At 45.6% G+C, this 15,786-nt stretch overlaps 1 protein-coding gene across 1 annotated transcript; it reads right to left on the reverse strand.

The window, feature by feature from the left end:
* Window positions 1-766: 766 nt before the first annotated feature.
* LOC126518188 (monocarboxylate transporter 9-like) lies at window positions 767-15,426 on the reverse strand. Its single transcript, XM_050168033.3, has 4 exons — window positions 15,047-15,426; window positions 10,363-10,506; window positions 4,652-4,880; window positions 767-1,013 (listed from the first exon to the last, which is right to left on the reverse strand). The coding sequence occupies exons 1-4, from the start codon at window positions 15,408-15,410 to the stop codon at window positions 767-769; spliced, it is 984 nt and encodes a 327-aa protein (XP_050023990.2). The 5' UTR covers window positions 15,411-15,426.
* Between the last annotated feature and the right edge of the window lie 360 nt (window positions 15,427-15,786).

Raw genomic sequence — 15,786 nt, forward strand, 5'->3', positions numbered from 1 at the left:
TGCGCGTCTGGGATAAGCACCCGCGTCCGTATTGGCTGTAGAGGGTAAAGTGCCGTATCGCTTGTGTATGGCCAGGGCCCGGGCCTCCCTTTGTTCTGCTGTGTTCACTCGGTGCATGTTGCGAGGTAGAGGACATACAGTGATGTTGCTCCAGATGGTGTGGGGTAAGCTCACATTCTGAGGCGGCGGTTGGCTGAGAATGGCAGAGAGCCCAAGGCGTAAGAGGATGGACCTCCCCGCTTCCGTAACCGCCAGCCTTGTTCGCTGACTGGATAAATATGTCTCGATCAGCTCCTCGGCCGTGTTCTGCACAGCTAGTCGTCGTAGGCGTTCTGTGGACGTACTGATCGGCAGGACCATCGCCTGCGTATATGCCTTTCTGGTAATTGTGTTGATTTTCTTTAGTTTCGTCACGTTGAGTAATGCGTAGGTGAACGTAAGAACGCCGGTGAACAAAGTTCACTCGAATAACCGCGAGCATTCCAGGACTGAGGGCTCCCTAACCTAGCGGCTCCCATTTATTAACGATAAAGTTTTTACTCATTTCATTCACTCATACGCTGCCACAACAGCTCGCGTGGAGAGGAGCGCCGGCAGCTGGAAGCGCTCGCGCTACTCCCAAAGCGAACGTTCCCTCCTACAATCAAGCGTGCCGCATGCCTCCGACAATAAGCATGTCACGTGACCTCCAACACTTGGCACGCGGGAAGAGAAGCACCGCATAGAGGCGCCAGCCTTCGCCCTTGCCGTCACCCTCTCCCCGGCATCAGCTCACGCGACACTCGGAGCGCGGGTTCGCGGTCACATGGGCCACGCAAGAGCCGTCACACCCGGGGTCAGCATTGAGACAGGCCGAGCGCGCCTCGAGTGCAATGCAAAGCACCTTTGATGCATCCTGCTTCTCGGAGGCGTCTGCCTTGATGCCCTGCTCTAATTCGGCCGCAGGCTGGGCATCCGCGTTCTCTGGCCGGTGTATCGATGGCACGGGGTCGCTCGGAGACATCCACGGAGGCCTGTGGAGGGCGGCGCAAGAGAGCAGTGGGAAAAAAGAAAGTGATAGAAGGAAAGTATTTCTCGTGCAGTGCCTAGATTTGTGTCACGTCACCTTAACGGCGCATGGGCCAGTGATGCTCACTGCCGAATTGTAACACAGGGGACCGCGCTCAGTCGAGCTGCAGTGAAGCTGCTTTTCCCCGCCACACACTTGATCTTCTTTGATTAATAAACGATTGATTGATTGATTGATTGATTGATTGATTGATTGATTGATTGATTGATTGATTGATTGATTGATTGATTGATTGATTGATTGATTGATTGATTGATTGATTGATTGATTGATTGATTCGCGGTGGGTCTTAGCAAGCGTTCACTGTTCCCACTGAATAACGAAGCACTGACTTATACTATTGAAATTTCAGAAGCTCTGCCACGCGCTTGTCACGGTAAAAGGATGACACTTTGCAACTACGAAGGCTGGCATGCACTTATCAGATACTTTAATTTGACAGGTAAACTGCAGCAAGGTATGTGACCGGGCTGTAGTTGGTGTTCCATCTTGTTAAAGAGTACGAAACGAGAGAAAGGACGCCAAGAAAAAGAGAGGGGACGCAGACAGGCGTTGACTTCAAGCTTTGGAAGTCGCCGTATACCGTGCACTCCATGGGGGTCGAAATTCCGGAGTCCCCGAGTACAGCGTTTACATGCCATAATCATGATTATGGCACGTAAAACCCCCGGATTTAACTTGTTCAACTTTGGAAGTGAAAGTTGCAAGTAAGGGCTTGTCTTCGTCCCCCCCCCCCTTTTCTTTTTCTCGTCCTTTGTCTCGTTTGTATAATGACAAAGGACGCAACATGATGGTACTTGAAGTTGTACGTTGGTCTCAAAATACCCAACCTGGGGTCATTGATAATATCGTGACGTCACGACACAGATAAAATCTGCTGACGTCGCGAAGGAATAAGGTTAGTTCCAAGGACATTTTTCATTAAAAAAGAATGAACAATAACAATGCATGTCTTTTCTGCCTGCGCTCAAGTGTAGCAGCCGCTGCGATATCATAAACGGAGCGAGCCAGTGTATCATAAGATCGTGGCAATAGTGTTCTAGAATGTTTCTAGAACACTAGTCATGACCCGTCGACCTACTGGATACCGAAACAGAAGCACGCTCTTAGAAACGAGTACTCATTTTTTTTTTTTTCAGCTTGCGCTGACGCTTCCGAGTATTCCTTTCTGGGCATGTGCCTTCATTTACCCCAAAATATGACGAGTTGGAGATATTATGCCGGTACTCTTTAAAGGCTCGCAACAATGATGTTCATCATGCTGGCGCTTGTGGATGCAACCACATGGGGGATGCAACAGCATTGTTTGCAATAAAAAGGTACGTAGCCAGATGTTCGCTTTCTTTTTTTTTTTGTACTAGTGTTCTCTCAGTCTTTAGTTCCTCACTCCTCGCTTGGTCGCACTGAGCGTACTTCAATGTCACCCGAAGATAAGTGGTAGCCGAGTCCATGCATCGCAATAATCAGAAGGGTTGTTATTAGGATTTTTCATGGGACAGTAGCCTCAACTTAGGCAGCCATAGAACATTTCTTTTCTGATAAAGGTAATTCGTGCGTAGCACGTGGTAACGGGGCATAAACCATTGAGCACGTTGCGCTCAGAATGTCATAGTATCCATATCTGATGCTGTGGTTTGTCCTTGGTGTTCGCGCTGAATTTTTCACCTTAATTTGCTATGTACTAACTAGCCCCAACCACAGTTTTGTTCTAGCATTGAGAGGCGGTTGGAAGGTCGTTGAAAGGAAGTAACAACGCCACGTTGAGGCGACATTAAGTTACCTTCTACTTTGATTATGATAACTATAGCATATGAAAGCATTCATATGAATTTAGAAAACTATAAAAAAATTGCTCCCGTGACACCTTCGAAAGGGCGGCTCATACCATCGTCATCATCGTCGTCTGTCTCGACAGTAGACAGCTTTTCTACTGGCAACAGCCATAAGCGCAAACAACTTCAATGTTGCTTTTTTTTCTTGGAGAACCAGCACATAACAGTGCGAAGTTTTATATTGAACGATACGGTCGACAACTTGTCATTTTGTGATGAATGTTTAGCAAAAATAGCGCAGCGAGAAAGGCAAATACTTTGACTTCTTTACATAAAAATGCTGCAGGATTGCTGAAAATTGTTTACTAATGCGTAAGCATTCTTTGGTTCGGCTGTTACTTCGATTTACTAACTTGCTTTTCATAGCTTATGCATGTCTACCCAGCGCTTCTCCGGTGCCAAACAAATGAAATCAGTGTTCTGGAAGGTGTATAATGAGTTTCCAGGAAGCTGCATGGCCCCTTCAAAGCGTTCGTATCAAATGAGCCGGAACGCCGTCACAAACGGTTTCGCCACAGCTGGTTTTTCCCTTTTCTTCAATTTATACCTTATTTTTATTTTTTATGTTATGTTACGACCTTGACTCGGCGATGGCGACGTCACCAGTTTCTGTAAGAATCACTAAGCATTTATTAATAATTATAAACTATTATCACATATACCAATCAGTTATAATTATACTCGGCTGCTCCACAGCGGGCTTCTTTGCACACAAACCCGTACTGCGAAAAAGTAAGCTTTCAAAGCGGCCTGACAAGAATTTTTTTTTATTTATTTACAGAATGCTGCAGGCCAACTTGTGATCCAGGCAGGAGGGAATACGTTCATACAGTAATGTAATTAAATACGTTCAAAGAAAAGAAGTGCATATGAATTATGAAATACATGGAATCATATGAGGTACATTGAAGGATGATATAAATACATAAAAAACACATTCTACAAGCATACAATGCAAGGGATTGAATTGAAAGGAGAGAAATATTTACAGTACAAGTTTACACAGGTTGTTTTTTTTTTCTCATGCTAACACGCATGAATGGTTTTCTCTTTGATCGATATTTGTTTTCAATTGTTCCTTGTCCCTTATGAAGCTACCAATTATGTACATTAGCAATATTATAATGATTAAATGACTTAACTTAGGAAATTACGCACTTTGGTGCAGGTACAAGGCATTACGCATTTAGCGTGACATAACGCATTTTGCAGGAGTACTCGCCAAAGAACGCGTACACATTAAAATGTCACCGGGTACAGTGTCGCCCTAAAGAGGATGACAGTATCAACGTACAGCTATCAGTAAACATCGGTTAAAATATGCTGTCACGTACTCTATATATACATAGCGTAAAGAATAGACATCAAGACAAGGGGGGATCAGAAAAGTTTGTAACATCACTGACCACGAAGCCTCCTGGGACCGGCGCCTCCAACTTACAGGTGAATTCCTCCCCTCTAATCTGCCCCTTTCCCCTCGCATCCTAATGGGCCTTCGCGCCTCACGCCGCGCCGTGAAAGGTGACGCCAGAGAGAGAGAGAGAGTAACTAGCGGTGTTATAGTAGCCGTAGCTAATACTAGCGCACCCCCGTAAACGAAGAAAACTGCGAAGCATTCACATGACACGTGACTTCATGGCACACATTTTTTTTTTTGAAACCACACTTCTTCCTCTGCGAATCTATATAGCAGACTGGTACGTGCGAATACATCCATCACCGGCGGAGCCACATCGCGAGGCGACCGTACCTGGCCATGAGGAGGGAGCCGGCCAGGGCGTTGAGCGATATGGCGCCGGTCACGAGCAACGCGCCGTCCAGTCCGTACTCGCTCACCAGCAGCCCGAGCACCAAGGGGTACGCGATGGCCGACAGCGAGAAGGCCGCCCGGTAGATGGACAGGGCCTTGCGACGCTCCGCCTCGAAGTGGAGATGCACCACCGTCTCGTTGACGACCATCGACACGGCGGCGCCAAGGCCTGCGACGACATACACAAGGCACACACGTCGTGTGCGACCATGCAAACAAGCACGCATACGGATAGAATTACGATTCCGTCAAGTGCCCCTCTGATCGCCGCAGCCGGTCACGAAGAGCATTCAATGGGTTCCGTATAGATATATTCCTAAATTTAGCTTCGATCCGTTTAAATGCAGGGTGCTTAAGAATAATTGCGGTCGAAATTGCTTGAAACAGAAGATGCCCGTGTGTTTCGTTCCACACTTCGCGAAACAATCTCGAAACTGGTGCTATCTGGGAAATTCATTTAAAGTGGATAAGTCTTGCAAGCTCATCGGCTACATATTGTATTGCACTATGTGCTATGGTGTAATTAAGAAGTGAATTAGTGAATTTTTGTAAATTACATGAATATGTGTTTCAATTTGGCAGCAGTGGCGTGAACAGCACTGGATCATTCGCATGGACTGACAGCAGTATCTTTTTGCTGCAGGGTCGGTAATCAGTTTATTCTGATCACCCGTCTTCTATCTACGTCCTGGGCCTACCTGCCACGTGCGGTCAAGTTCCATGCTGCTGGTTTGCTGAAACATTTTGACGTCTTCAGCGAAAAGGCTACAAATACCGGGACCTTGCCGGGCACCGACCAAATCACAGCAGTGGCGTGCACAGCACTGGATCATTCGCATGGACTGACAGCAGTATCTTTTTGCTGCAGGTTGGTGAAATCTGTTTACTCCTTTTGTAACTTCTACACTACACTTGAAATTATGCCACGACACTGCTGCCATACGATAGCATACCAGTGTTTGTTGTAACTTACTGCCGGTCATCATGGCAAAAATAAGCAAAGAATCGGTATGTGCCCCTGAGGACCTGAAGGGACAAATTAGGATCGACCTCAAGAATTTGAAAGATTCTCTGGAACGAGCCTTTCGAAATGAACTCAGAGAAGTAAAAGCTAATCTAAACATTACTGATGACAAATTTGATGATATGGTAACTCATGTGAAAGCAGTTCTAGAAGAAAATAAACAATTGCGCACTGAAAATGACAACCTAAAGTCACGTTGTTATCAAATAGGAAGTCAAACGAAATCGAACTAGTTTCGAATCGAGGACTGCGAACAGTACTCGCGAAACGCCAATATAGAAATAAAAGGAATTCCAGTGAATGCTAATAAAAAACTGACGGAAATCATGATGATGCTTGGTGACTGTATTGGGGAATACATATCACCGTCTGATATTGACGTGTGCCACCTGGTTTCAGTACCAGGAAGCCGAACTGGAAAGAGCCTTATTGTCCAGTTTGCACTCCGAAGGAAACGAAATGCTGTGCTGGAGAAAGGAAGACGAAAGCGACTAACGGCTAGTGAACTTGGGTTTTCTAAATCTGTGCCCATTTACGTCAATGAGCACCTGTGTCCTGAAAGGAAGCGCCTTCTTGTGCAGGCCATTGCCAAAAAGCGTGAAACGAACTGGAAGTTTGTTTGGGTGCGTGATGGGCCCATTTATGCCCGCAAATCTGAAAACAGTGCCAGACTAAGGATCACTAGGTGGAATGATTTGAATAAAACGAGCTAAAAACATGGATGCCCCCATGAGCTGCCTCGAACTTTCTTCTATCGCAGATCTAGATAGCGTTTACTGTGAAAATAGCATTGCTGTTTTTCATATGAACTGTCGTTATGTGTGCAACAAGGCTGATGAAATACATAGCCTGTTTACTTCCCTTAAATTTTCTTTCCATGCAATAATGTTTACTGAAACACGGTGCCACTATGATTCAACATAATTTGTGCTAAACAATTATATTAACTTTGCTAATAACAGGCAAACTCGAAGAGGGGGTGGTGTATCCCTGTAAATTGCGAATTCGCTTCCTGCAACAATACTTGAGAAATTCACGTTCTGCACTCCGGACTGTGAAGTGTCAACCGTTCAGAGTAACAAAAATATATTTTGTGTTGTCTACCGCCCTCCAGACGGAAAACTTGAAAAAAAATTTTTTTCGTTGTTAGAAGCCCCTTTTGATTATGTGTCTATAAATGAGCACGTGCTCTACCTTTCCGGTGATATGAATATTGATATCCGAACTCCGTCACCGGAGCAGACAGAATTTGCTTCTTTATTTGATTATTATGTTCTTGTGAATTTAATTACTGTACCAACGCGCGTAACTTGTTCCACTTCAACTACTTTGGATTTAATTATCACTAACAAGGATAAAAGCACTATAACTTCCGGAACTTTGATAACTGATATAAGTGATCATTTTACTGTATTTGCCTTTATTGCTAATACCAACTCTAAACATGCTTCTAAATCACCGGTGTCTTATTATCGCAGCACTGATTCAAGTTCCCTCGACACCTTTCGTAATGAAATATGTACAGCCGACTTCTCCCATATATTGTCGCTACCTGACGCAGATGTTGCGTACGATGCACTAATGATTGCGTTAAACCACATATATCAAAACTACTTTCCTTTACAATGCTGTCGCAAACGAAAATCGAAGAAACCATGGATATACGAATGCCTTATTGAAAAAAAAAAATAGAAAGAAGAACGAAACTATATGCGCAATTCGTTAAATACAAGGATTCCGTGAAATTGTCTTAATATAAGAAATATCGCAATAACTTGAACACAGAACTACGTCAAGCCAAGTATGAATACTTCAGCTATTAATCCTCAGGTAATTCTAGCACGAACTCTCAGCATCGATGGAATCAACTAGGTTAACTACTTGGACGTCGCTACAACAGTTGTCCAAACTGCATTATGCGCGATGGTGCTGCGCTGACAAGGCAGGATTTCTCAAATGCCTCAAACGATTTCTTTGTAAATAGCACAAATACAGTATGCTCTCCTACTAATTCAAAAAATACGTCAATTCACCAAGCACCAGGAGTCTCGATGTCGATGTTTCTCTCCCCTTTAACCAAAAATGACAATTTCTGTATTCAGAAATCTTAAAAACAGTAGGGCTTTAGATATTAACGGTTTTCAAATAAAACCTCTAAAGTATGTAATTGATTTGTTAGCCCCAATCTTAACATACATATTTAACCTTTTTCTCAGTAGTGGGGTATTTCCTAACCAGATGCAGATTGCAAAAATCGTGATACACAAAGGAGGCGATACCTCTGAATTGTCAAATTATAGGCCAATTTCTATTCTACCGGTAATTTCTAAAGGCGCAGAGAAAATTATTCACACGAGAATAATTTTTCAAATAAGCATTCCGTTTTGTCGAATGATCAGTTTGGGTTTAGACCAAAAAGATCCACTGAGTTGGCACTGCTCAAGCAAAAGGAACTCATCATAAATCCGTTTGAAGAGAAGCTCCATGTCCTCGTAATTTATGTTGACTTTTCCAAAGCCTTTGATTTAATCAATCATGACTTGTTAGTAAATAAACTAAACCACTATGGTATAAGAGGGATTCCTAATTATTTGATACGGTCATACCTTCAACATCGTAAACAAATTGTAGCACACAATGATGCTCTGCCTGATGGCCAATACATAAAATCGGGCGTGCCGCAAGGCAGCATCTTAGACCCTTTGTTGTTTTTAGTTTACTTAAATGATATATTTTACACTAAGCTACCGGTGAACCTTACTGCCTACGCTGATGACCTTACGGTGCTCATTACGGGTAGTAGAGAAAATGACTTATCCTCTACAGGTAATGAGTTTTTGTAATACATGTGTCAGTGGTCGTAGGAAAATTACCTAAAGGTGAACACAAGCAAAACTAAAGCCATGGTATTTCGAGCGAAAAACAAAGTTGTAAAAGATATTATGCTTAGGTTTGGGGACAACTATATTGGACTCGTGCGTAGTATCAAATTTCTGGGAGTAACCTTCTCGGAATTGCTTAATAGGGATGCCCAAATTAATAACAGACGATCAAAAATGAACAAAGTGAATGGGGTGCTATGTCATCAACGGTATGTGCTATCAACAAGAATTAAACTATTATTCTACAACGCTATCTTAGTTCCAATACTTAACTATTGCCACACTGTCTGGGGCACAAGTACGAAACATAATTTATCCAAGATTGTTACACAGAAACGTGCGACAAGATTAATTGCTAACATACCATGGTATGCCCACACAGAAAGCTATTATTCCGAGTTGAACATCATTCAAGTGCCTAATCTTTATGCTTTCAGATTAATTCTTATGAACAAGAATGCTATTAGAACAAACTACGCAGATATGTTGACACTATTAAACCTTCAAAGCCACGTGCCCATGTATAATGTAAGCCGTTGCAGCGCTTGGTCTACACAGTTTTGTCGGACTGTGTACCGATTTCAATCAAGCGCCTATAAACTTCCCTATTACCTTAGCACACTTGAACCGAGTAACATCTCACTGGATGAAATATCGAAAAATAAGTTAATTAGTGTTTTGCCGTTTCTGCACTAATGTATGGTGTTTCGTTCTGTTTTTTGTATGTCGCGCTATTGTTTCTTACATCACAGAATGTTAACAAATGCGCTAAGGCTGTTCTCAATTTTGTACGTAATTTTCTTACTGATCCCTACTGTATTTTTGCCCTTGTACGCTCACAAATTTCGCAATGCATTCCAATGTTTCCAGTATTTCTCTGCGTTTGTCATGACTAAGCTGTCTACTCGTCATACTGTCATGTGGGGCGTAATGGGGCTTTTTCAAGCCGCTGCATGCGGCTTTTATACCCTTACGCCCACTCTCATTCTGTATATTATTATTATTATTATTAATTTCTCGTGCGAGTAATGTCTGCCTTTTCTAATTATCCAGCTTAAGGAAAGAACTATGCTATCTGCAACAGGCGATCTTTAAAAGAAGTTCCATAAAACCTAAGTAATCACCCCGTATATTTAACACAATCAATTTGTGGCCCTCCGTGGTATAGTAGCTCCGTGCATGGCTAAGAGGCGTTGCTCTGCTGTGCACATGGCCGCGGGCTCGATCCCAAAATTTTCTTGTACGGTGAATTGGGAAGGGGGGGGGGGGGGCATGATAAAAAGAAAACCCAGGAAGTCAAATTTAACCCGGAGCCATCCTGCACGGCGTCTCTCATAATTAACCTACTGTGCTAATTCTGCGGATGCTAAACGCACCGTAGATCTCCATTAAGACAAGTTTAGATGTCAACCGTAACGCTTAATTGTAAACAGTTTACCCCTTAATTAAAAGCCATTATATAGCGTGACCCTAGGCGTATCACAATTTGCGACTTAAGAGGAGATACTAGGACAGATTTAGGGTAGTGCTCCGACCACCTTTGTGGAAGCCGACAAGCGTTTTGCCGTTGGCTACACGCATATCTGCGGAGAGACATCTAGCCAGACGAGTTTCGCGGAATACTGTATAACCACAAAGTGCTATCCCCAAAGTATTCTTCTCAAAACCGGCTCGCAACCAGATCCGTTCAGCGCGCTCGATCCTGCAAACCGTTGCCGCGATGGACAAAGCCTGCCGAGACGTACCGCAGCAGAGTCCTATCACTGGCACCAGAAGGGCAAGGCTGCCGAGGGCGAAGCACACTATTTGGCCCACGCCGACCAACAGGGCGCCTCCGATGGACAGAACCTTCAGCGGCATGGTCCGGCACTGAACGGTCACAACGGGCGCTGCGAACGTGTGAGGGTGAGAGGTGAGCTATAGGCAGGGCGGCCGCCAACCGGAAACTATTTCGCTCAAGTTCACGTGATTCACCCTGATTTGGACAAAGCTATAACATTACTCATTGCTTGGAATAGTGCGCACTTAATAAAGCACGAACTGAGGAAGCGTATGACGCGCGTGCTAACTTCAGCAAATCGTTTTGCTGGAAACAGCGCACAAGTATATCAATTCTTTCTTTTTTCTGAAGTGAGACACACTTTAAAAAAACAAGAAGACATCTGTGTCCCCGCCGCTTCTTTGTGGATAGGCAATACGCGACAAGGCAGACATTAGCAACGAGGAAGATTTCCACAATAAGTTCGCTGAATTCCTAAATGCAGTTTTTGATCAGATGCTAGAAACCGATAGATGGCTGGAAAGTGGCGCTACATATTCTTAGAATTTCGGCTAAGCGCTGCCTCGCCACTGCTCTGCTTCAATTTCGCAATCACAGTATGCGCCCCAAGGTTAGAGAGCTAATTAGTACTTTATTAGGTAATTATCTAAAGTATTATTAATTCATTCATTTCTTGTTCTTTATTTCCCTTTCTGTTTTTCTGATTTCTTTTATTTTTTTGTTTGGTTTCTTTTTCTTTCTCTTTTTTTGGTAGCCGCGTATCTATGTTCAATAATTCTTGCCGCGTTTGATCGTGACTAAGGTGTAGCGCGCCATTCCAACACCTTCAAGACTGCCGTTTATCACGTGTTTTTGCCAATTTTTTCTGCGCATTACGGATATTTTATTTGAACATTCTACTCGGTAATGCCTTCGTCTCTTGACTCTTGAGCGTATGTAAAAAAGAAATTCACCGAAGATCACGATGCAATCGCTAATGCGAAATTTGAGTGCAGCTGTATACGTGTTTTCATTTCTCGATATATTGGCAAACGGAGCGAAGTGTGGGCGCGACTGCCAGCTAATCGTGACGCGTGGGCGCGACTAACAGCAGCCGCCGCAGACAGACCTCCGCTCATCCAGCGCTTTGTTTCTACACAGACGACGCGCGCTACCCTGCCGCCGTCTCGTAGCCATCGCCGCAGCAAAGCACGCCTATTCGTTACATCACTCGGCTATCGTGCTCGAAGGCAGAGGTTCCATTCCCACATCGTCACACATTACTTGCTCTTTCTTTAATTGGGCGAGGTGAGACAGCCCCCGCCTTCCGCAAAGTGCCAAGAATTAGGCATAGGCGAAGAGTGCTTCGCTTAAAGTAAATACCTCAAACACGCCGGTTTGATACTCGTATCGTCCACGTGTTAGTAGAGAGAGGTTTAGCATAGCGTTGGTGTCTTTATAACATTACCGCCTTAACGAATTACGAACACTGGCTTCCATGACGACGCATGCTTGCGGCATAGCGGGCTCCCTTAAGTTTACAGGGCGGCTCTCGTAGGGTGCCTTAACTATATCGTGACTGCGTAACAACGTGGTAGCGTCCAGGTCAACCGTTTCGATCCTAATGTTCTTGTGTTACTTGGATTACAACTTTAGCGCCACCGGACCAGGACAGAAGGGAGACGTTGACAACACAATGCGCTATCTTGAATATTTATTCCCAGAAAATAACCAACCTTACACACCATGCACAGTAGCACCACACCTGATCAATACGTCGAACTGAGCTTTCCAAAAAGACGGCTTCTTTATCTAAGAGGTCGGTAGACGCGGCGCTTACGCAGCTTTGACCACTCAGATTGATAGCCTGCACGTGCCTCTAATTTCGCGCACATCTTTATCTCTGTGCCTGGCCAAAGCAACGCAATCACCAAACAAAGGAACGCATCCGCATTCATGACATTGAACAGACAGATGGACGTCGCGGTAATTTTAGAGGGCAGCTCTCAGGTGGCCGTGTCTGCGTTGAGCGTCGGCGTCCTTCGCTGTGACCGCGCGAAAGCACAACGAAGGATGAAAGAGCGAACGTAGAGGGCAGCGGGAGATGGAAGGCGGCGAGAGCGAAGAAAGCGCGAGGAGCAAAGCGGAGGAGGAGGGTGCAGCGGAAGCATGAGGAGGAAGGAAAGAGCAAGAGAGTATGACGAGAGGTCACGGTGAGGAGGAAAGTGGAGTGCCCCGCATGACGTACGTGCTCCACGGCGGCGACCAGGCATGCGGCGAGCGCGTCCACCGTTACCATATATGGAAACGAAACGTTGGTGTGGGTTTGGGACCCACTGCGAATGCGCTACGTTGCCTGCGTCGCCGCCGCTAGAGAGTACACTCCGCTCTAACTACGTATTCCCGTGTTAGCGCTTTCCTTCTCAACAACGAGCGACGCAGCTGGTGGAAATGCTTCGTAGCTTCCGCTGCTGCTGAACGAGCTGCCCGAGCAAAGGCTCTGCGCCACCGCCGAGAGGACAATGTATTTCGGAATCAAATTCTTTGCCACGATATATCCGGAATTCAAAACACCCAAACAGCTGCGCTCAAAATTCGCATCAGGGAGTGTCGTAATCGTCGGTGAATTTTTTTTTCTCCCGCATTTGAACTATGCTCTCTTGAGCCATTATTAAGGCACCGTCCCGTGTGTCCCGTATGCACTTCATACCACAGGGCAGTGGCAACTCGTACACCACTGACTTTTCGCAATCCACAATAGGGTTTCTATGCATTTTGGGACAGCCAACCGCCGATTTTTGCTACGGGTTTGGCGACGTACACACATTGCTAAGTTTTTCTGGAGCTGAAAAATGAACTGTTTTCACACGATTAGAACTGTTTTTAAGACGCGTACCGTCCTGAGAAGATAGGCTACACCTGCTACCTTTCGTTTGTATTACGTCTATTCATTCGCTGTATCCCGAAAGCAATTTTCTACACGAGATCGCTCCAGCAAACCCTCTGCTACAGAAACATGCAAAGGCTTCGGAAACCCTGCTGTAGACAACCGTTGCAATTGATTCTTCAAGCTTGTGTAAATACTGTTAGGGCACGAATATTTTGAAGAATTTCCAAGGCATAGATTAGCAATGCTCATTTTTAGAAGTTTTTAATAAGTGGAGTTGTACGGTAACAAGGGCTTATAAGCTGTAAGCTTACATATCCAACATGGATACCTAAAAGCTGGATACCTAAAAACAGCAGCGCTCCTTCGGCGGGCGATTCGACCGTCACTGTTAGTGGATTGAGGACTTCAGCAAAAATTTTATCATCTATCCACTGTAAAATTTGCGTCCAGATTAAAAATAACTAAACGTTCATCGACATATCTGAATACCTTAAATTGGCTGAAAAAAATTAATGCATCTGGCAAGCTTCTGTTATGACGGGCTAAGTACAGGCACCAAGTATAAGCCATGTAGACACCAAATACAGCATCATTCCATTCCGCATATGTCGACTTCAGATAAAAGCGAAGCAAAGCTGGAAAGTCGTGGACGGATAACCCACATGAATTCTGAAAGGCAACTGCACCGAAATCACAATTTCCTCTTCCACGCAAGTTACTAGTTTATTATGAAGCAATGAGTAATGCAAATCCTGGATGTCAAAAGAGAATGCAGAAAAACCTGTCAGAATTTTCTTTCAAGAAGGCTACAACGTTTTTGAGCTTTTTGCCAGTGCTTTTTGAGCTTTTCGTAAGCGTTCAGAACTCTTCAGTTTTAGAGCGTATCTCTTGGGTACCCGTTCCTGCGGCGAACGTCGGCGTCAAAGTAACCGAGCAAACGAACAGAGCTAAAGATGAAAGAGCGAAACCGGAGCGCAGCGGGGAAGGAAGAACGCGAGGAGGAAAGTGGAATAGGAGGGTGGCGTGGAACTACGAGGCGGAAAGCGGAGGAGGAGGGTATGGCGAAAGGGTGAGACGTGTAGTGCGGTGACGATGGCTACTAGATGGCGTCAGAGAAGCGCGCGTTGTCTTTGAGGTTTGTTGGCGGTGGCTGCTGTGAATCGTGCCCACTCGCTGCCTCTCGCGATCTCCAGGTTAGCGAGGCAGTCGCGCAACACGTCGCTCCTTTTGCAACGTACTGCACGAGACAGATTGTCCGCGCCAGCCAAAATGTCGCGAAATGAAAACAGAGAGTGCTGTGCTCAAATTTCGCATTAGGGAGCAAGGAGTACGGAGTATTTCTTGCAAGAAGGGTGCATTCACAGCGGGCGTCTCCCTTTTGTCCTTGTCCGCTGGCGCTAAAGATGTTATCGAAGTTCGGGTACCAACATGACCAACGTACAGCTCTGTTACTCTCCTTTTCATAGCAGCAGCAAGAAAGAAATTACGCAACCAAATATCGCTTTGTCTCATCTCAGATGACCAGGAATTCCGGCTAGTTGGTTATTCATGAGCGTCAAATAACAGCGCGTAAAGAACTCACAATGAGGACAGAAGTATAAACGTATTTTCGACGTTATTCAGATCACTCGTTTCTATAGACACTCCCGGCCCAACGCTCAATAGATATAGTTGCGCCCGGAGGGACCACACTGAGACGGGAAAGCGTGTCGATTTCTACTAAACCGATGGCGCCACATAATCGTACGGCATCATTCAACGCTAAGTTATCAGCGCTCACACAGCGTGTATGCCAGGCTGTAGATGAAGGCGTTCATCCAGGCGACCGCGCCTTTGGAGGTGGTGGCGAACGCGTCTCCCACCGCGAGGAACATCACCGGCATGGCGCGACGCAGCAGGGAGCAGCAGAAGACGTTGCACGCCGCTGCGACCGCCACCAGCCAGCTGTGGCGGCCGTCCGGCACGAGCTCTTCTCTCGGCTGCTGCGGTTGTTCACCCGGCGGCGGTGGCGCCTGTTCACCCGGCTGCACCTGGACCTCTTCACCTGGTTGCGGCTGTTGTCCATCTAGCTGTGGTTGATTTTCATCGAGTTGCGGCGGTGACATGGACTGTGGAAGGCCCGGTGGCGGTTGCGTTTGATCCATGCTCCGATGACTATACGAGTTTCTCTGCAAGGTCCAATTCGTGAATCTGCCATGTCTTTACACTGAGGCAACCACTTTCGTGCTAACTTTTTTCATTGCGATACCAATTATATGGACACTCCAGACGCATTTCTGCCGTCGCCGTCGCCGTGAGGTTCCGCATGAGTGAAAGCGTGTAAGGGTGAGCAGGCGAACGCGGTTCAATCTCGCGTGCGCGAGGGAGGAACGCGGCCCGAATGCGTGCCCTCTCCTGTAGCGCGCGAGTCAGGGTGTTGATGATGACAGTGATCTAAAGAAGGGAAGGACGCTTGCAGGGTGTTGAGGCGAGGCAGGAGGGACGACGTTCTCCGGCGTCTGCTATGGTGCAACGATGTCC

The sequence above is a fragment of the Dermacentor andersoni genome, chromosome 11 (assembly GCF_023375885.2).
Source record: "Dermacentor andersoni chromosome 11, qqDerAnde1_hic_scaffold, whole genome shotgun sequence".
In the NCBI taxonomy this organism is placed as follows: Eukaryota; Metazoa; Arthropoda; class Arachnida; order Ixodida; family Ixodidae; genus Dermacentor; species Dermacentor andersoni.